The 23,471-nt window shown below is 38.6% G+C and overlaps 1 protein-coding gene across 2 annotated transcripts in view; it reads left to right on the forward strand.

Moving 5' to 3' along the window:
- Positions 1-12,557, forward strand: part of LOC133657058 (bifunctional 3'-phosphoadenosine 5'-phosphosulfate synthase 2-like) — a 52,617-nt gene extending 40,060 nt beyond the window's left edge. Inside the window, exons 9-12 of one of the 2 annotated variants that reach the window (XM_062057950.1) lie at positions 2,215-2,350; positions 8,811-9,079; positions 9,147-9,376; positions 10,977-12,557. In XM_062057950.1, coding sequence (XP_061913934.1) covers positions 2,215-2,350; positions 8,811-9,079; positions 9,147-9,376; positions 10,977-11,118 — 777 coding nt within the window. In that variant the 3' untranslated portion in view covers positions 11,119-12,557. Of the gene's footprint in view, positions 1-2,214; positions 2,351-8,810; positions 9,080-9,146; positions 9,377-10,976 lie in introns of those variants that run through there. The other variant, XM_062057951.1, reaches the window with a different exon arrangement.
- The last annotated feature ends 10,914 nt before the right edge of the window (positions 12,558-23,471 follow it).

Genomic DNA, 23,471 nt, shown 5'->3' on the forward strand with positions numbered 1-23,471 from the left:
TTGTCCTCTATAGCATTTACAAACAGCGTGCCAGCCCGGCCACATGTTGTGTGTAGCTTTCACTTGCACACGTAGGAGACAGCAAAGCATACTTACTCATCAGCCACACAGCTTACACTGACGGTAGCCGTATAAAACAACTTTAACACTGTTACGTTACAAATATGCGCCACACTGTGAACCCACACCAAAAAAGAATGAAAAACACATTTCTGGAGAACACCCGCACCGTAACACAACATAAACACAACACAACCAATACCCAGAATCCCATGCAGCCCTAACGCTTCCGGTCTAGATTATACACCCCCGCTACCACCAAACCCCCCCACACATAAACCCCCCCCCCCCCACCACCGTGCATCGGTTGAGCGGAAGAGTTAGTGCTGCATGGGATTCTGGGTATTTGTTGTGTTGTGTTTATATTGTGTTACAGTGCAGATGTTCTCCAGAAATGTGTTTGTCATTCTTTTTTGGTGTGGGTTCAAAGTGTGGCGCATATTTGTAACGTAACAGTGTTAAAGTTGTTTTATACGGCTACCGTCAGTGTAAGCTGTGTGGCTGCTGACCTAGTACGTCTTGCTGTCACTTGCGTGAGCAAGCCGAAGCTGCATTCTACATGTGGTCGAGCAGGTACACTGTTTGGGCAGACTGTAGAGGGCGCCAAAAGCAGTGCCATCACCCCCTGATATTCGGGAGTCTCCCGGAAATAATGAGAGGGTTGGCAAGTATGACGCTATCAAGCGCCATTCATTCAAAACTCGCGGCCCGCATGAACATCAAATTTCCATATTAAAGTGCGTGCCGGTGCGTGTGTCTGAGACCCCTGGTTAACATAGCACAAAGCAATTTAAGCTTTGTATGTGGTGTTTTTCATTTTAAATTAAAAAAATTGGCTTTTTTTAATCAGCGAACTTCATCGTCGATGTTCTCTACTAAATCCTTTCAGCAAAAATATGGCAATATCGCAAAATGATCAAGTATGACACATAGAATGGACCTGCTATCCCCGTTTAAATTAAAAAAAATAATTTCAGTAGGCCTTTAAAATACTTTGGGTAACAACAGTCAATATTTTTTTTTTTTTTTTAGGTGGGGTAACAGTCAATATATTTATTTATTTATTTATTTTAGTTTTTTCTTATAAAGTAAAAGTGAGCTTTCGTTAAACCAAATATTGTGTTTTTTTCCATATATATAGATAATATCGGCAGGCCGATATTATCGGCCGATATATGCGTTAAAATGTAATATCGGAAATTATCAGTATCGGTTTTTTTATAATCGGTATCGGTTGTTTTTTTTGTGTTTTTTTTTGTTTTGGTTTTTTTTGGGTTTTTTTATTAAATCAACATAAAAAACACAAGATACACTTACAATTAGTGCACCAACCCAAAAAACCTCCCTCCCCCATTTACACTCATTCACACAAAAGTGTTGTTTCTTTCTGTTATTAATATTCTGCTTCCTACATTATTTATCAATATATATCAATACAGTCTGCAAGGGATACAGTCCGTAAGCACACATGCTGCTCCACTAATAGTACTAACCTTTAACAGTTAATTTTACTCATTTTCATTAATTACTAGTTTCTATGTAACTGTTTTTATATTGTTTTACTTTCTTTTTTATTCAAGAAAATGTTTTTAATTTATTTATCTTATTTTACAAATTTTTAAAAAAAGTACCTTATCTTCACCATACCTGGTTGTCCAAATTAGGCATAATAATGTGTTAATTCCACGACTGCATATATCGGTTGATATCGGTATCGGTTGATATCGGTATCGGTAATTAAAGAGTTGGACAATATCGGAATACCGGATATCGGCAAAAAGCCATTATCGGACATCCCTAACAACAACCTATCTGGATTCGATAAGAGAATCGATAATGGGCTCGAACTCGATCATTTCTTATCAAACATCATCCCTAGCGCCTTATAGTCGGGAAAATACGGTAGTTTTTTAGATGTCATGGTCCATGTCTTTGGTCTGTGTAGCCTTAACAATTGAACCCAAGTGAACCGATCCCTTCCGTCAAGCAGTCTCGGTCCACACCAGGGTTCCGATGCAAGTCTCGGTCCACACCAGGGTTCGGATGCCCAAACGAGAGTTCTTTGGGGGTTTTTTTGTGTTTTTTTTTACCAGGCCAAACATGACAAGTGTGAACGCAGCGTTACATCAAACTGACTTCTCCCACCTCACCCAGATGGTGATGGAGGGCGGTGACTGGCTGGTGGGCGGCGACCTGCAGGTGCTGGAGCCCATCAAGTGGAACGACGGCCTGGACCAGTACCGCTTCACTCCGCGGGAGCTCAAGCAGAAGTTCAAAGACATGAAAGCAGGTCCGTGGAAATGCAAACTGCCGCCGGTTGTGATATTTTCAGTTAGAATACGCCGTTTTTTTTCTTCTTCCAGAAGAGTATAGCAAAGGAGCAGCTGTTAAAGTGGTAAGGTTCAAAGTTGCATGGTGTTGTTTGTGGTCACTGGAGAGATTACGGATTCACGGTGGACATTTACCACGCACTTGTGTCTTTGTTTGTGGTGCTGGCATGATACCTCCGAGCTGTACACCGTATCTGACAAAAGTCATTCCTGCAACCATTTCATCATTCCTTCTCAATACTATAGCATTGGAATTTGGATATACTTTAGAATAGTCAGTTTACCATTTCAGGGTTTCCCACACATTCATTTATTTGTGGCGGCCCGCCACGAAAGAATTACGTCCGCCACAAATAAAAAAAATAAAAATAAAAAAACTTAAAATTATATATATATATATATTTATTAATTTTTTAAATTTATTTTATTTTTTGTTGTCCTCTCCAGCTTCTCAGGCATATCATATAGTTCGTGGGTCGGCAACCCGCGGCTCTAGAGCCGCATGCGGCCCTTTAGCGCCGCCCTAGTGGCTCTCTGGAGATTTTTCAAAAATGTATGAAGAATGGAAAAAGATGAGGGGAAAAAAATCAATTTTTTTGTTTTAGTATGGTTTGTGTAGGAGGACAAACATGACACAAACCTCCCTAATTGTTATAAAGCACACTGTTTGTATTAAACATGCTTCACTGATTCGAGTATTTGGCGAGCGCCGTTTTGTCCTACTTATTTTGGCGGTCCTTGAACTCACCGTATAGTTTGTTTACATGTATGACTTTCTCCGACTTCCTAGGACGTGTTTTATGCCACTTCTTTTTCTGTCTCATTTTGTCCACCAAACTTTTAACATTGTGCGTGAATACACAAAGGTGAGTTTTGTTGGTGTTATTGACTTGTGTGGAGTGCTAATCAAACATATTTGGTCACTGCATGACTGCAAGCTAATCGATGCTAACATGCTATTTAGGCTAGCGATATGTATATATTGCATCATTATGCCTCATTTGTAGCTATATTTGAGCTCATTTAGTTTCCTTTAAGTCCTCTTAATTAAATGTATATCTCATGACACACTATCTGTATGTAATATGGCTTTTAATTTTTTGCGGCTCCAGACAGATTTGTTTTTGTATTTTTGGACCAATATGGCTCTTTCAACATTTTGGGTTGCCGACCCCTGATATAGTTGATGTAGATGCCCATATCGGCTGTTCACATTTACTTTACAAAAGAGAAGTGTAGGATACTTCTCTTGTTGCCTTATTTGTATTTGACTTTATTAAATGTATTTATATTAGAAACACAACATGTGTATATAACAAAGGGTGCAAAGTCTGCAGGCAGTAGGAAACACATGGTTAAGTGTAGGGAGTAAAACTGATGCTCTTTGTTCAGTGGATCTGGGGCTGTACTTATCAAGCCTCTTGGAGTGCCATTTTACACTTAAGTCCTGAGAATTTGCGAAATTTAGTCCTACTCTCAAACTTAAGAATAAAAGCTTTTTATCAACGTTCTTAAGTCTAAGAATCACTCCTACTCTCCACGATATTTAAGAGACCTTCAGAGGTGTCTTAAGTGGTTAGGAGTTGCCAGCAGGGGATGGCACTGAGGCGAGAGAGACGTGCGCCAACGTTCAGGGAACGGAACAATGTTTTTTGTTTTTTTTTATGACGAGCAGCTGATCAAACGGTATCGTTTAGACAGAGCGGATATTATTTTTGTCACAGATTTAATACTTTTCGATTCCTTGTTGATTTCTGCATGTGTCTGCAGTGGGCTAGTATATATAGAGCCACCCACACCAGTTTCAAATTAGTTGCCTAATTAATGAATTGGAAAGAAAATGTTATGACAGTAGCGTATGTGTGTGGCCGTGAGGTGAGTGACGTCAGTGAGAGTGTGGGCGAGAGAAGAGAGGGAGCGGTAGCGTGAGTGCCGGCGGGGACTAGTTTGTTTTGTATTATTTTGTAGTTTATTGTCAAAATATACACTCCCATTGTCCACTTAAATATTTCCAAGATATTTCTTTATTCTTAGACAACGGATTCCCTTCCGTGATTGGTCATTTCTATGGACACAGAAATGACGTCACCTAAAATTGCGTTTACGGCACATAGTAATGTCGTAATTCAGCTCTGAGTGTGACACTTAAGATTCAGTCCTACACTTCGCTGAAAGTGTGAGTAAGACGCTTGATAACTAACTTTTAAGTGCAGCTTTCAGCCAAGAATTTATTTACTCTTAAGTCAACTCTTAGCAGACTTCTTAGGAGTAATTCTAAGAAGCTTGATAAGTACGGCCCCTGATGTTTGATGAAGATTTGTGTCTATCTACCACCACTACTGTTTTCTGTTTATTTGTTACTGACTGTGGCAGGACACCTCTGCCTCTGTTTCACTTTATGTTGCTGGTAAATAATATGGTTGTAGTAGTAGGCTAAAGTTAAATTATTTAGTATGCACTAATTAAAGGGGCAGAGCTTTAAGAGACATTTTAGCTTTTATATTTTATAAGATATATTTTTTGTAAGAACCACAATTAATAAATATATTTCAGTGAATAACTTATTGTTCAAATCTGTATATAAATATGTACATAAAGTGTTGTAATTATATTGTAAAATGGATGGATGGATGGACGTTTAAAACAAAACTGTTATTATTAATTAGTAAGTATACATTTTTTTAGCCTTTTTAGAGAAAATAAAATCATTGTAGTAAATTATGCAAATTACTCAATGATGTCATGGTGACCACGCCCCCACCGCCACAGGTATCTTGGCAGTTTATGGGAAACACTGCATATACCATTTTATATTTATCATCAAAGCCAAAACAACAACAACAAGCTTGCTAAGAATTGCCCTCTTCATTTTGTAGCCGCCCTGGCGAAAATGCACACCCCCTGTCACTAGCCCTGTGGTGCACTCGCAGTTTGAAATCACAATATGGATGCAATGGATACTTTCTGAATCCATTGCATCGACAAGTTAATATATTGAAGCCAATTTCTCCATAAGATGTAACAAAAGTCCGTATTTTAGGTGAAACGCACACCCCCTGTCACTAGCCCTGTGGTGCACTCGCAGTTTGAAATCACAATATGGATGCAATGGATACTTTCTGAATCCATTGCATAGACAAGTTAATATATTGAAGCCAATTTCTCCATAAGATGTAACAAAAGTCCGTATTTTAGGTGAAACGCACACCCCCTGTCACTAGCCCTGTGGTGCACTCGCAGTTGGAAATCACAATATGGATGCAATGGATACTTTCTGAATCCATTGCATAGACAAGTTAATATATTGAAGCCAATTTCTCCATAAGATGTAACAAAAGTCCGTATTTTAGGTGAAACGCACACCCCCTGTCACTAGCCCTGTGGTGCACTCGCAGTTTGAAATCACAATATGGATGCAATGGATACTTTCTGAATCCATTGCATCGACAAGTTAATATTTTGAAGCCAATTTCTCCATAAGATGTAACAAAAGTCCGTATTTTAGGTGAAACGCACACCCCCTGTCACTAGCCCTGTGGTGCACTCACAGTTGGAAATCACAATATGGATGCAATGGATACTTTCTGAATCCATTGCATCGACAAGTTAATATATTGAAGCCAATTTCTCCATAAGATGTAACAAAAGTCCAAATTTTAGGTGAAACGCACACCCCCTGTCACTAGCCCTGTGGTGCACTCACAGTTGGAAATCACAATATGGATGCAATGGATACTTTCTGAATCCATTGCATAGACAAGTTAATATATTGAAGCCAATTTCTCCATAAGATGTAACAAAAGTCCGTATTTTAGGTGAAACGCACACCCCCTGTCACTAGCCCTGTGGTGCACTCACAGTTGGAAATCACAATATGGATGCAATGGATACTTTCTGAATCCATTGCATCGACAAGTTAACATATTGAAGCCAATTTCTCCATAAGATGTAACAAAAGTCCGTATTTTAGGTGAAACGCACACCCCCTGTCACTAGCCCTGTGGTGCACTCACAGTTGGAAATCACAATATGGATGCAATGGATACTTTCTGAATCCATTGCATCGACAAGTTAATATATTGAAGCCAATTTCTCCATAAGATGTAACAAAAGTCCGTATTTTAGGTGAAACGCACACCCCCTGTCACTAGCCCTGTGGTGCACTCACAGTTGGAAATCACAATATGGATGCAATGGATACTTTCTGAATCCATTGCATAGACAAGTTAATATATTGAAGCCAATTTCTCCATAAGATGTAACAAAAGTCCAAATTTTAGGTGAAACGCACACCCCCTGTCACTAGCCCTGTGGTGCACTCACAGTTGGAAATCACAATATGGATGCAATGGATACTTTCTGAATCCATTGCATAGACAACTTAATATATTGAAGCCAATTTCTCCATAAGATGTAACAAAAGTCCGTATTTTAGGTGAAACGCACACCCCCTGTCACTAGCCCTGTGGTGCACTCGCAGTTTGAAATCACAATATGGATGCAATGGATACTTTCTGAATCCATTGCATCGACAAGTTAATATATTGAAGCCAATTTCTCCATAAGATGTAACAAAAGTCCGTATTTTAGGTGAAATGCACACCCCCTGTCACTAACCCTGTGGTGCACTCACAGTTGGAAATCACAATATGGATGCAATGGATACTTTCTGAATCCATTGCATCGACAAGTTAATATATTGAAGCCAATTTCTCCATAAGATGTAACAAAAGTCCGTATTTTAGGTGAAACGCACACCCCCTGTCACTAGCCCTGTGGTGCACTCGCAGTTTGAAATCACAATATGGATGCAATGGATACTTTCTGAATCCATTGCATAGATGGTTAATATATTGAAGCCAATTTCTCCATAAGATGTAAGAAAAGTCCGTATTTTAGGTGAAACGCACACCCCCTGTCACTAGCCCTGTGGTGCACTCGCAGTTTGAAATCACAATATGGATGCAATGGATACTTTCTGAATCCATTGCATAGATGGTTAATATATTGAAGCCAATTTCTCCATAAGATGTAAGAAAAGTCCGTATTTTAGGTGAAACGCACACCCCCTGTCACTAGCCCTGTGGTGCACTCACAGTTTGAAATCACAATATGGATGCAATGGATACTTTCTGAATCCATTGCATAGACAAGTTAATATATTGAAGCCAATTTCTCCATAAGATGTAACAAAAGTCCGTATTTTAGGTGAAACGCACACCCCCTGTCACTAGCCCTGTGGTGCACTCGCAGTTGGAAATCACAATATGGATGCAATGGATACTTTCTGAATCCATTGCATAGACAAGTTAATATATTGAAGCCAATTTCTCCTAAGATGTAACAAAAGTCCGTATTTTAGGTGAAACGCACACCCCCTGTCACTAGCCCTGTGGTGCACTCGCAGTTTGAAATCACAATATGGATGCAATGGATACTTTCTGAATCCATTGCATCGACAAGTTAATATATTGAAGCCAATTTCTCCATAAGATGTAACAAAAGTCCGTATTTTAGGTGAAACGCACACCCTCTGTCACTAGCCCTGTGGTGCACTCGCAGTTTGAAATCACAATATGGATGCAATGGATACTTTCTGAATCCATTGCATCGACAAGTTAATATATTGAAGCCAATTTCTCCATAAGATGTAACAAAAGTCCGTATTTTAGGTGAAACACACACCCCCTGTCACTAGCCCTGTGGTGCACTCGCAGTTTGAAATCACAATATGGATGCAATGGATACTTTCTGAATCCATTGCATCGACAAGTTAATATATTGAAGCCAATTTCTCCATAAGATGTAACAAAAGTCCGTATTTTAGGTGAAACGCACACCCCCTGTCACTAGCCCTGTGGTGCACTCGCAGTTTGAAATCACAATATGGATGCAATGGATACTTTCTGAATCCATTGCATCGACAAGTTAATATATTGAAGCCAATTTCTCCATAAGATGTAACAAAAGTCCGTATTTTAGGTGAAACGCACACCCCCTGTCACTAGCCCTGTGGTGCACTCACAGTTTGAAATCACAATATGGATGCAATGGATACTTTCTGAATCCATTGCATCGACAAGTTAATATATTGAAGCCAATTTCTCCATAAGATGTAACAAAAGTCCGTATTTTGAAACGCACACCCCCTGTCACTAGCCCTGTGGTGCACTCACAGTTGGAAATCACAATATGGATGCAATGGATACTTTCTGAATCCATTGCATCGACAAGTTAATATATTGAAGCCAATTTCTCCGTAAGATGTAACAAAAGTCCGTATTTTAGGTGAAACGCACACCCCCTGTCACTAGCCCTGTGGTGCACTCGCAGTTTGAAATCCGGCCTGTGGTTTATAAATGGAGGTCTCTCTTAAGGATGTCATCCTAAGTCAACGTGATATCGCGTCTGCCTTTTCAGATGCGGTATTTGCATTTCAGCTGCGCAACCCGGTCCACAACGGCCACGCCCTGCTGATGCAGGACACCAAGCGCCGTCTGCTGGAGCGAGGCTACAAGAACCCGGTCCTCCTGCTGCACCCGCTCGGCGGCTGGACCAAAGACGACGACGTGCCCCTGGACTGGCGCATGAGGCAGCACGCCGCCGTGCTGGACCAAGGCATCCTGGACGCCGCCAGCACCGTGGTGGCCATATTCCCCTCGCCGATGATGTACGCCGGACCCACAGAGGTAAAACCGGCCCGCTCCCAGGTCCGCCGTTCAGTGGGTTTATGCGACTCTGGTAACGCTCCATTAGGTGCAGTGGCACTGCAGGGCCCGCATGGTCGCCGGGGCCAACTTCTACATCGTGGGCCGGGACCCGGCGGGCATGCCTCACCCGCAGACTAAGCAGGACCTTTATGAACCCACACACGGGGGCAAGGTCCTCACCATGGCTCCAGGTCTCACCTCTGTGGAGATCATCCCCTTCCGGGTGGCTGCCTACAACAAGTCCAAGAAGGCCATGGACTTTTATGACCCGGAGTGGTGAGTAGAGACGGGTGAAGGTGTGGTCAATTACCGTATTCACTAAAATATTGCACGGTCGGCATATATTTGAGGCTTAGAAACGTATCCATGGCAACCAGTAGGTGGCCCCAAACAACATCCCAGAGTCAATCTGGAGAGATGGGTTCCTTTCACATTTGAATCGATGCGATACCAACTACCAGTGCCTGGAAATCGATACCAGTACTCAACAATACCAATTTGGGGTACTTATCTAGTAGTAAATGTTAATTTGTTTATTGTTAAAGTCTAAAAAATAGTTTTTCAAATGTAACACTAAGGTGATAATAACAACTGTGCTGCCCTACCAATTCCCAGTGCCTGGAAATCGATACCAATACTCAACAATACCAATTTTTGATACTTTTGTGTGTGTTTATGTGGTAATAAATGTTAATTTGTTAAATATTAAAGTCTAAAAAACTAGATTTCAAATGTAACACTAAGCTGATAATAACTGTGCTGCCCTACCAATTTCCAATGCCAGGAAATCGATACCAGTACTCAACAATACCAGTTTGTGGTACTTTTGTGTGTTTATGTGGTAATAAATGTTGTTTTTTTTAATATTAAAGTCTAAAAAACTAGATTTCAAATGTAACACTAAGCTGATAATAACTGTGCTGCCCTACCAATTCCCAGTGCCTGGAAATCGATACCAATACTCAACAATACCAAGTTTTGATACTTTTTGTATGTTTATGTGGTAATAAATGTTAATTTGTTCAATATTAAAGTCTAAAAAAACAAGATTTAAAATGTAACACTAAGCTGATAATAACAACTGTGCTGCCCTACCAATTCCCAGTGCCTGGAAATCGATACCAATACTCAACAATACCAATTGTTGATACTTTTGTGTGTGTTTATATAGTAATAAATGTTAATTTGTTAAATATTAAAGACTAAAAAAATAGATTTCAAATGTAACACTAAGCTGATAATAACAACTGTGCTGCCCTACCAATTTCCAATGCCAGGAAATCGATACCAATACTCAACAATACCAATTTTTGATACTTTTGTGTGTGTTTATGTGGTAATAAATGTTAATTTGTTAAATATTAAAGTCTAAAAAACTAGATTTAAAATGTAACACTAAGCTGATAATAACAAGTGTGCTGCCCTACCAATTCCCAGTGCCTGGAAATCGATACCAGTACTCAACAATACCAATTTGTGGTACTTTTGTGTGTTTATGTGGTAATAAATGTTTTGTTTTTTAATACTAAAGTCTAAAAAACAGTATTTCAAATGTAACACTGAGCTGATAATAACAACTGTGCTGCCCTACCAATTCCCAGTGCCTGGAAATCGATACCAATACTCAACAATACCATAAGTCATGATGTACGTCATGTATGAAGACTACTATTACAACATAGGCTATGGTACTCTCTATACATATGTCATGATGTAAATATAAACACAATACAATGATTTGCAAATCATTGTATTGTGTTTATATTTACATCTAACACAATTTCCCAACTGGTATGGAAACGGTGTTTGTAATAGTCGTCTTCATACCTCTCATCTTGCAGGAAGCTAACCGTCCCACGTTTCTCTTCCCGTTTAGTCACGCTGACTTTGAGTTCATCTCCGGAACCAAGATGAGGAACTTGGCCCGCAGCGGAAACAACCCGCCGGATGGTTTCATGGCCCCCAAGGCCTGGAAGGTTCTGGTGGACTACTACAAGTCCCTGCACAAGGACAAGTAAATGGGCTGCTAAAGGATAACGTAGAGTACTGAATTGAGGTGACTAAGTGAGGTGGGTGTCGGGGAAACTTTTTGCCAAATCCAAATACTTTGAAGCATTTCTGCATTCCTTTCTGAAAATTGTGCGAGTTATGAATTCACGGCAGTTTGTTACACGTCAACCCTTAATCTGAGGCGGCGCACTTACCTTAGCGCGCTTGTTCAATCTAGGCACGCCGCGTGGGAATATGTCTTTTTATGCATCGGAAGTAACTAGAAATAAGAATTTAATGTATATTTTTAACTTGGAGCACTTGCTATTTGGGGATACTTTCTGAAGGATACTCATGATTTGAAGACACTGTTACTTGTTTGCCTTAACAATGCCATCACTACCTTAAGTGCCGAAACCTTTTAATACGTGTGTGTGAACGCCTTGAAGCTAGTCGTGTGAGTACAGCATACATCAGGTGCTTGTTTGGGGGGTTTTGGCCCCATGGCATTTTTGACACAAAATAAAACCTCTCGTCTCAACAATTACAATTGTTGTCACTTTTAACAGGAAGCTGAGATAAGCAGTTGTTTTCATACAGTATACACCCCTGGCATACAGTGCATACCAAGGGTGGGTGATACTGCCAATGTTGATATCAATCTGTTACAGGGTAAACACCAGGCCATTGAATGATTTCACAATTTTGCTTTGAAATGTGTTGATCCAGATGATAATCGGAATAAAACACAGCACAAATGTTTTTGATATCAAGACTATCGGTATTTGGCTCGATCCACCCACCCCAGCAGGTATTGATCCAACGTTGATTTTCCGTCATGTCCATTAACGTTGCAAAATAGTTGTATTTGTACATTGAGACAACGTTGGTTTCTAACGTTGGATCCACGTTTCAACGGTCAAATCAACGCCAGAACCCAACATTGATAAAAACGTCGTCAAAAAGCACGTTATTTTAACGTTGTATTTGTGTTGGAAAATGACCAAAACTCAATGGTCAAATCAACGTCAGAATCCAACATTGATTAAACGTCGTCAGAAAGCATGTTGTTTCAACATTGTATTTGTGTTGTAGAATATTGGTTGGGAAATTACCAAAATTCAATGGTCAACTCAAGGTCAGAACCCAACATTGATTAAACGTCGTCAAAAATCATGTTGTTTTAACATTGTATTTGTGTTGGAAAATGACCAAAATTCAATGGTCAAATCAAGGTCAGAACCCAACATTGATTAAACGTCGTCAAAAGGCATGTTGTTTCAACGTTGTATTTGTGTTGGAAAATGACCAAAATTCAATGGTCAAATCAACATCAGAACCCAACATTGATAAAAACGTCATCAAAAATCATGTTGTTTCAACGTTGTATTTGTGTTGGAAAATTACCAAAATTCAATGGTCAACTCAAGGTCAGAACCCAACATTGATTAAACGTCGTCAAAAAGCATGTTGTTTCAATGTTGTATTTGTGTTGGAAAATGACCAAATTTCAATGGTCAACTCAAGGTTAGAACCCAACATTGATTAAACGTCGTCAAAAAGCATGTTGTTTAAACGTTGTATTTGTGTTGTAGAATATTGGTTGGGAAATGACCAAATTTCAATGGTCAAATCAACATCAGAACCCAACATTGATTAAACGTTGTCAAAAATCATGTTGTTTTAACATTGTATTTGTGTTGGAAAATGACCGAAATTCAATGGTCAAATCAACGTCAGAACCCAACATTGATTAAACGTCGTCAAAAATCATGTTGTTTCAACGTTGTATTTGTGTTGGAAAATGACCAAAATTCAATGGTCAGATCAACGTCAGAACCCAACATTGATTAAACGTTGTCAAAAATCATGTTGTTTCAACGTTGTATTTGTGTTGGAAAATGACCAAAATGTAATGGTCAACTCAAGGTCAAAACCTGACATTGAATAAACGTCGTCAAAAAGCATGTTGTTTCAACGTTGTATTTGTGTTGAAAAATATCGGTTGGGAAATGACCAAATTTCAATGGTCAAAAAGCATGTTGTTTTAACGTTGTATTTGTGTTGGAAAATGACCGGAATTCAACGGTCAAATTAACGTCAGATCCCAACATTGATACAATGTTGTCAAAAAGCATGTTGTTTCAATGTTGTATTTGTGTTGTAGAATTTTGGTTGGGAAATGACCAAAATTCAATGGTCAAATCAACGTCAGAACCCAACATTGATTAAACGTAGTCAAAAATCATGTTGTTTCAACGTTGTATTAGTGTTGGAAATTGACCAAAATTCAATGGTCAAATCAACATCAGAACCCAACATTGATTAAACGTCATCAAAAATCATGTTGTTTCAACGTTGTATTTGTGTTGGAAAATGACCAAAATTCAATGGTCAAATCAACGTCAGAACCCAACATTGATTAAATGTCGTCAAAAAGCAGGTTGTTTCAACGTTGTATTTGTGTTGTAGAATATTAGTTGGAAAATGACCAAAATTCAATGGTCAAATCATTGATTAAACGTCGTCAAAAAGCATGTTGTTTCAACGTTGTATTAGTGTTGGAAATTGACCAAAATTCAATGGTCAAATCAACATCAGAACCCAACATTGATTAAACGTTGTCAAAAAGCATGTTGTTTCAACGTTGTATTTGTGTTGGAAAATGACCAAAATTCAATGGTCAAATCAACGTCAGAACCCAACATTGATTAAATGTCGTCAAAAAGCATGTTGTTTCAACGTTGTATTTGTGCTGTAGAATATTAGTTGGAAAATGACCAAAATTCAATGGTCAAATCAACATCAGAACCCAACATTGATTAAACGTTGTCAAAAAGCATGTTGTTTCAATGTTGTATTTGTGTTGGAAAATGACCAAAATTCAATGGTCAAATCAACGTCAGAACCCAACATTGATTAAACATCGTCAAAATGCATGTTGTTTCAACGTTGTATTTGTGTTGTAGAATTTTGGTTGGGTAATGACCAAAATTCAATGGTCAAATCAACGCCAGAACCCAACATTGATAAAAACGTCGTCAAAAAGCACGTTATTTTAACGTTGTATTTGTGTTGGAAAATGACCAAAATTCAATGGTCAAATCAACGTCAGAACCCAACATTGATTAAACGTCGTCAAAAATCATGTTGTTTCAATGTTGTATTTGTGTTGTAGAATATTGGTTGGAAAAGGACCAAAATTCAATGGTCAAATCAACGTCAGAACCCAACATTGAATAAACGTCGTCAAAAAGCATGTTGTTTCAATGTTGTATTTGTGTTGGAAAATGACCAAAATTCAATGGTCAAATCAACGTCAGAACCCAACATTGATTAAACATCGTCAAAAAGCATTTTGTTTCAACGTTGTATTTGTGTTGTACGTTTGTAGAATATTGTTTGGGAAATGACCAAAATTCAATGCTCAAATCCACGTCAGAATCCGACATTGATTAAACGTTGTCAGAAAGTATGTTATTTCAACGTTGTATTTGTGTTGGGAAATGACCAAATTTCAATGGTGAAATGAAAAATGGTGAAAAAGCATGTTGTTATGTTTGAGTTGCTCAAGGTCAGGACTTCATTCAACGAGTTCTCAACGTTGTTTCAATGTCTTGTGCCTGCTGGGTGATGTATACATACATACATACTGTGCAACGACTGACTGCCTTCCTCTAACACTGAAAGTGTGGCGCGTGTGTGTGTGTGTGACACTGAAAGTGTGGTGTGTGTGTGTGACACTGAAAGTGTGGTGTGTGTGTGTGTGACACTGAAAGTGTGGTGTGTGTGTGTGACACTGAAAGTGTGGTGTGTGTGTGTGTGTGTGTGTGTGTGTGTGTGTGTGTGTGTGTGTGTGTGTGTGTGTGTGTGTGTGTGTGTGTGTGTGTGTGTGTGTGTGTGTGTGTGTGTGTGTGTGTGTGTGTGTGTGTGTGAGACGGGCATTCTAGCGCCTTGCAACACGAGGATGAAGATGTGAATGTCACATGCAGTAATAATTCTGAATAAAAACCTGTTTGCTGTCACGAAGCGTGAGTGGCGTTTTGTGAAGAGTTGATGTTTGACTTGAGTGCAAGGTCCACCGTGTGCTTATCGACTGCAGGTCAAAGGTCGGGCTGCGGAGTCAGGTTGCAAAGGTTCAAGCACGATGGCGCCCTCTGCAGGACAACTCTGGTGCAAAACAAACAGAACATGCTGGCAAATGAAGGGTTTTAGGCCTAGTTTCTGGACACTGTTTGACTTGTCTATGCTGGCTTAAGACCTACGTCAGGGGTGTCCAAACTGAAAAATCCAAGCAAGCGGGGGCCATGTTGATATTTTTTTATTTTAAAAACCAATACAATATATGTATAAAAAAGATAGATTTAGGCCTCCACTCAGACTTGATCCCGGGGACCTCAAAAGGTTTTGGTCAAAAAAAATCTTACAAATGTGTCATTATTTAGTATTATTATTATTATTATTCAAGGTTTAAAGGCCTACTGAAATGAAATGTTCTTATTTAAACGGGAATAGCAGATCCATTCTATGTGTCATACTTGACCATTTCGCGATATTGCCATATTTTTGCTGAAAGGATTTAGTAGAGAACATCGATGATAAAGTTCGCAACTTTTGGTCGCTGATAAAAAAAAAAAAGCCTTGCCTGTAGCGGAAGTAGCGTGACGTCACAGGAGCTAGTATTCCTCACAATTCCCCGTTGTTTACAATGGAGCGAGAGAGATTCGGACCAAGAAAGCGACAATTACCCCATTAATTTGAGCGAGGATGAAAGATTTGTGGATGAGGAACGTTAGAGTGAAGAACTAGAGAGGCAGTGCAGGGTGTATCTTTTTTCGCTCTGACCGTAACTTAGGTACAAGCTGGCTCATTGGATTCCACACTCTCTCCTTTTTCTATTGTGGATCACAGATTTGTATTTTAAACCACCTGGGATACTATATCCCAGAGGTGGGACCAAGTCATTGCTTTGCAAGTCACAAGTAAGTCTCAAGTCTTTGCCCTCAAGTCTCGAGTCAAGTCCCGAGTCAAGACAGGCAAGTCCCGAGTCAAGTCCAAAGTCAAGACTGGAAAGTCTCAAGTCAAGTCACAAGTCCTGCATTTTGAGTTTCGAGTCCTTTCAAGTCCTTTTGACCACAGACTAATATTTTTACACAGATTGTGTATGCTTTTAAACCGCTGTATTTATTTATTAAAACAAGTGCATTTGAAATAGCAGGAAAGAAAATAGTACTGACATTGCAATTCATAATAGCACTATTGACCAGTCATTTTAATAGTTTAAACAATTTTAAACATTTAACTCATTCCTTTACAGAATAAACACATTTGCAAAAACAAGTGCAACTGTACTTATTTGTACAAAAGTGTTAACATTGTATTTCCATGGCATATTGCATTGTAACTAGTTCCACAGCAGTTTATATCCTGTTCTTACCTTATCTCATTGATCTCATCTCATACTGTATGTGTGTTGATGTGTGCGTACACATGAAAAACATAACAAATACATGAACATAACAATGAACAGAGTTGTACTTTTTAGATGTCAGGGCCCTATGCAATATGTACACATATTCTTAATATAGTATATATTTTAACTGACCTTTATTTGACTATGTTTGTCTTTTTGTAGGTGGCTAAAATATGTGGTGCTGCTGACCGCCGTCTAACGTTATGTTACTGTGTGTGATACATTGACTAACGTAACGTCATGTATAGGTACCTCATGCAACCCTGCTTAAAAAATCACTTGACAAAAAGTATGAATAAGGTAGCAAACTGCAGTGGACGCAACATATTGCCGTGTTTGAAATGACGTTATAACCATAAACATCTTATAAGTAGACGCAATATTGGTTGCTGTGACGCGAGCAATTTGCATCTTGAAGTGGTGATGAGGAGCCGGCGAGCAGCCTAAACTGACAGTTGACAGGTAGAAAACAAAGATGCCGGGCTGGTGTTCAGCGTTTCCCTGCTCAAATGAGCGGACTGTTGAAAATAGGAATCGGGGGATTACTTTTCACAAGTAAGATTTAACATTAATGTACTATTGGTTGTATTTTATGAAAATAACATTACCACAGAGTTGAGAAGGAGCAAAGATCTTCAATATTTGTATGTGAAAATCACAAATAAATCTTCTGGGGGAGGATGACGACCCTACAGGGGTTTGGTTTACAAACTTTCTGCCCCACCTAAAACAAAATTCACCAGCCGCCACTGATTATGATGCATTCTCATTTTAGGCAAAATATAAGACAATACTTTCTTAACAGTATAATTGTAACCAGGAATAAGTCTTCAAGTAACAATATTCAAATACTAACATTGTTGGGTAAAACAGAATTTGGTTTTATTCTGAATCCAGTGAAACAGATTGGTGGGTTTAGCTGATATAAAGACTTTCAGGTGTTTATATATGTTTAAGTATTTGGCAGACGCTTTTAACCAAAGCGACATACATAAAAAATACATATATAACAATCACTGTAAACATGATCATTTAAGGGAAGAATGTAATACAAAATATCAATACAAAGTGTCACGACAGAATAAACTCTGCTGCTGCAGCAACAGAGATACGGTCTATAAGATATATAGATATCTAATGTATTCATACATTGTTTATGTAGCATGTATATATAACGTAATCATATTGTTTCTTCAATTTAAAAATAGCTGACCGTTTTTCCCCCCTTCTCTGGGATTATATTCCCAGTTTAAATCTCGGACGTCTAGTCATTTATAGCGTATAAGAATATTCTATTACTGTTAAGCAAACTATGAATAATAAAACATGTGTCCGTTATCATAGCTACACGTATGACAAAAAAGTGCGTGAAAATCAGTGGTATTCAGTGAGGTAAAATGAATTAAATGCGTTGACAGTTCATTGCTCCTGCCAAATGAATTGCACTGAGTGGAGCGGATCACCACTCCAAGATGGCGGCCCCGCGTCTCGTCTGCGCCAGTAGGCAGTAGCGCTCGATGCTGTGTACCCTTATAAGATGTCTATGGTTATAACGTTAGCAGTGAGTTTACAGCCTCACTGATTTAACTACACAGCAAATAAAAGTCATGTTACTTAGCCAATAAACGTTATCTTACATTCAAAACTTACCCTTCTTTGTGCAACTTCAAATGTCGAACGAAGTTGGAAGTTGTTGCGTCTCCGTCTGTAATAGTCGAACTGCGTGATTTGCATAGGGCAATTCGTTGACCAAGTCGTAGTTTTTATACCCGAACGTAACCAACTTTGGTATAAATCTTACTCACTGGCGCGTTGTTTGACAACTCTTGTTCATTGGTTGTCCTGCAATTTGATTGGCTGAATGCTGTGTGATGAAAACAACGTAGATGTAATTTGATTGGCTGTTGTACTGACAACACACCAGCTGACACGCAGCACACACGCTGATAGACAGACACGTACAAAATGAAAGCTACGGAGCGCTCCCAAATAACTTTTTAAGCTTTAGGTTTTGGGGAAAGTAGCAAGTCATGTCAAGTCAAAAGGCTCAAGTCCAAGTGAAGTCACAAGTCATAGATGTTAAAGTCTAAGTCGAGTTGCAAGTCTCTTTACATTTTGTCAAGTCGAGTCTAAAGTCATCAAATTCATGACTCGAGTCTGACTCGAGTCCAAGTCATGTGACTCGAGTCCACACCTCTGCTATATCCTCTTGAAAATGAGAGTCGAGAACGCGAAATGGACATTCACAGTGACTTTTATCTCCACGACAATACATCGGCGAAGCTCTTTAGCTGCTGAGCTAACGTGATAGCATCTGGCTCGAATGCAGATGGAAACAAAATAAATAAATCCCCGACTGGAAGGATAGACAGAAGATCAACAATACTATTAAACCATGGACATGTAACTACACGGTTAATAATTCTCAGCCTGGCAAAGCTTAACAATGCTGTTGCTAACAACGCTGAAGCTAACTTAGCAACTGGGTCTCACAGAGCTATGATAAAAACATTAGCGCTCCACCTACGCCAGCCAGCCCTCATCTGCTCATCAACACCCGTGCTCACCTGCGTTCCAGCGATCGACGGCGCGACGAAGGACTTCACCCGATCATCCTTGCGGTTGGCGGCTAGCATCGGCTAGGCGTCTGCTATCCAAGTAAGTAGTCCTTGTTGTGTTGCTGCAGCCAGCCGCTAATACACCGATCCCACCTACAACTTTCTTCTTTGCAGTCTCCATTGTTCATTAAACAAATTGCAAAAGATTCACCAACACAGATGTCCAGAATACTGTGGAATTTTGAGATGAAAACAGAGCAGTTTGTATGGTGACACATTGGGTTGCCGTCGTGACGTCACGCGCATACGTCATCATACATAGACATTTTCAACCGGAAGTTTAGCGGGAAATTTAAAATGTCACTTTATAAGTTAACCCGGCCGTATTGGCATGTGTTAAGATTTCATCATTGATATATAAACTATCAGACTGCGTGGTCGCTAGTAGTGGCTTTCAGTAGGCCTTTAAATCTCTAGATCAACATTAGGTTTATCTGTCAAGGAAACGCTTTTAAAGATTTAAGTTGTATGCCATTTTTGTCAAGGAAAACCGTGTTTTTTTTATGGAAAAAAAACACAAAGTAGGCAATATTTGTGGAATATTTGAGATTATATAATAATTGGAGTCTTAAAAAGGTCAGTAACTCATAACAACATTGATTTTAATTCATTATTTTTTTGAGCAATGACACTTTGAAAAAGCCCTGCGATGAGGTGGCGACTTGTCCAGGGTGTAGCCCGCCTTCCGCCCGAATGCAGCTGAGATAGGCCCCCCGCGACCCCAAAGGGAATAAGCGGTAGAAAAAAAATGGATGGATTGATGGCACTTTGAAAAAAAAAGTCCCACTAAAATAATTGGGGATCCAAAAGGGTACTGCTCAGTAAAGTTTCAAAAAATAAATCCAAAATGTTTTTTAACTTTTACCACAATAGTCTCAAGATCAACTTCAGATCTATCCGTCAATTATAAGTTTTATTGTTGTTTATGTTTTTTGTTTGTTCGTTTTAGGCCAGGGGTCGGCAACCTAAAATGTTGAAAGAGCCATATGGGTGAGGGCGGACCTACGTCACTTCCGCCTACCAATCGGGAATTGGTTGAAAACAAAGCAGCTCACAGCGAACACAGCATTGACAGAAAAAGCATTTAACGAGCGTTGTGGCTTGGAAGTCGGCGTTAAATCCTTCATTTACGCATTTTTACTTATTCGCATATCGTGTGAAAAAACGAAAATGTATTATTTGCGTCAGACTCGTCTCAGTGAACTTTAAAGCTTCTCAGGCTTAGCTTAGCTTGCTAGTTAGCTTAGCCTGCGCGCTACTAAGAAAGAGACGCGGAAGTTATCAACAACAAGATCAAGTGTTAGTGTATAAAATATTGAGAGATTTGAGGGCTACATGTATTGAATGGCAACATGAAAATTATAGGGTTTATTGGTTTTTAAAAACCCAACTGTTAAGTGCAAATTTAAACGAAACCGGTTTTCGAAAATAGCTAGCTAGGCTATAGACCAGGGGTCAGCAACCTTTTTGAAAGCAAGAGCTACTTCTTGGGTAGTGATTAATGCGAAGGGCTACCAGTTTGATACACACTTTAATAAATTGCCAGAAATAGCCAATTTGCTCAATTTACCTTTAACTCTGTTATTATTAATAATTAATGATATTTTTGTTTGTGGAAACACTGATCATCTTAATGATTTCTCACAATAAATATATATATAAACAGATAAATATCAATATGCAACACTTTATTTTTATATTTTCTCTAAGTGCACATTTTTTAAATTGAACATTTTCAAATGATCACTTCTAAGACAGTCTTGTGAAATCACAATATCCCATTTTAACTAGCTAGCCACTAACATTTTTATAAAAGAAGAGAAAACACGAAAAAAATGAAAATTAAATTTTGAAACATAGTTTATCTTCAATTTTGACTCTTTAAAATTCAAAATTCAACCAAAAAAAGAAGAGAAAAACTAGCTAATTCAAATCTTTTGGAAAAAATTTAAAAAAGAATTTATGGAACATCATTAGTAATTTTTCCTGATTAAGATTAATTTTAGAATTTTGATGACATGTTTTAAATAGGTTAAAATCCAATCTGCACTTTGTTAGAATATATAACAAATTGGACCAAGCTATATTTCTAACAAAGACAAATCATTATTTCTTCTAGATTTTCCAGAACAAAAATTTTAAAAGAAATTCAAAACACTTTGAAATAAGATTTAAATTTGATTCTACAGATTTTCTAGATTTGCCAGAATAATTTTTTTGAATTTTAATCATAATAAGTTTGAAGAAATATTCCACAAATATTCTTCGTCAAAAAAACAGAAGCTAAAATGAAGAATTAAATTAAAATGTATTTATTATTATTTACAATAAAAATAAAAAAAATTACTTGAACATTTATTTAAATTGTCAGGAAAGAAGAGGAAGGAATTTAAAAGGTAAAAAGGTATATGTGTTTAAAAATCCTAAAATCATTTTTAAGGTTGTATTTTTTCTCTAAAATTGTCTTTCTGAAAGTTGTAAGAAGCAAAGTAAAAAAATTAATGAATTTATTGAAACAAGTGAAGACCAAGTCTTTAAAATATTTTCTTGGATTTTCAAATTCTATTTGAGTTTTGTCTCTCTTAGAATTAAAAATGTCGAGCAAAGCGAGACCAGCTTGCTAGTAAATAAATAAAATTTAAAAAATAGAGGCAGCTCACTGGTAAGTGCTGCTATTTGAGCTATTTTTAGAACAGGCCAGCGGGCTACTCATCTGGTCCTTACGGGCGACCTGGTGCCCGCGGGCACCGCGTTGGTGACCCCTGCTATAGACTATATAGTATATACCGCATGTTATTTTTGTACAACAACTTCAGCTGTCGAACGTTATAAGGTACAAATTCAACAAGTACAACATTAGCACGGACGGTATAGCCAAGTTGTGGTTAAGAAGGTGGATTTTTCTTCCTTATATTTACCAGAAACGAAGTGATCCGATCACACGACCCGGGACTTTGGGGGACTCCAGTGAGAACCGTCCTCGTTTTCCCGGTGTAAAGCTGCGAGCCATTTGTCTCGTCTCTGTGGGCTTTTATCACGCTGTGGCAGAACTAAATACAACCTTTGTTTTCCCTGTTTCCAGTTGTGGTTAGCACAACCAAAAACAACACAGTTTTTTGGCATTTTGGAGGCAGAATGACGGGTTTAACCAGCGTAGGTCGACAGGTTAAAGAGTAATGGCAACGGTTTGTTTTCAACGCCAGTCTGGTTGCTATGGCTCGAAGAACCCGTATGTAGCTCAGTTGCCCGGATGTCGGCCCCCACTCATAGGACCAAAAATACAAAAACAAATCTGTCTGGAGCCACAACAAATTAGAAGCCATATTACATACAGATAGTGTGTCATGAGATATAAATTGAATGAAGAGGACTTAAAGGAAACTAAATGAGCTCAAATATAGCTACAAATGAGGCATAATGATGCAATATGTACATATAGCTAGCCTAAATAGCATGTTAGCATGGATTAGCTCGCAGTCATGCAGTGACCAAATATGTTTGATTAGCACTCCACACAAGTCAATAACATCAACAAAACTCACCTTCGTGTATTCACGCACAACGTTAAAAGTTTGGTGGACAAAATGAGACAGAAAAATAAGTGGCATAAAACACGTCCTAGGAAGTCGGAGAAAGTTATACATCAAAACAAACTAAAGGTGAGTTCAAGGACCGCCAAAATGAGTAGGACAAAACGGCGCTCGCCAAATACTGGAACCAGTGAAGCATGTTTAATACAAACAGTGTGCTTTATAACAATTAGGGAGGTTTGTGTCATGTTTGTCCTACAGAAACCATATTAAAACAAAAACTTTTTTTTTTCTCCCCTCATCTTTTTCCTTTTTTCATAAATTTTTGAAAAAGCTTCAGAGAGCCACTAGGGCGGCGCTAAAGAGCCGCATGCGGCTCCAGAGCCGCGGGTTGCCGACCCCTGTATTTAGGCCCTTCTTTAAAAAACTTTGTTTTTTAAATGGCAACCAAAAAATATGCAACATTCCCCCCCCCCCCAAAATATCCCAAAGTGGAATATTTAATGTGAAGTAAATGGAGCCTTGAATAGGTCAATAATTCATAATGACGTCGATTTTGATTCATTATTATTTTTTAAAGAAAGAAACAGCCTGCATGGCAGCTTTGTGTTATTAGAGTAAACTTTGCAACATTTTCTTGTTACATTTCACCTGTTTGCTCTTTTATACCACTTTTTATGTTTTTTTTTTTTTTTTCATCGTATTTTTAGAATGTGCCGCGGGGCCGTTAAAAAATTACCTGCGGGCCGCAAATGGCCGCC

The sequence above is a fragment of the Entelurus aequoreus genome, linkage group LG09 (genome assembly GCF_033978785.1).
Source record: "Entelurus aequoreus isolate RoL-2023_Sb linkage group LG09, RoL_Eaeq_v1.1, whole genome shotgun sequence".
NCBI classification, from domain to species: domain Eukaryota; kingdom Metazoa; phylum Chordata; class Actinopteri; order Syngnathiformes; family Syngnathidae; genus Entelurus; species Entelurus aequoreus.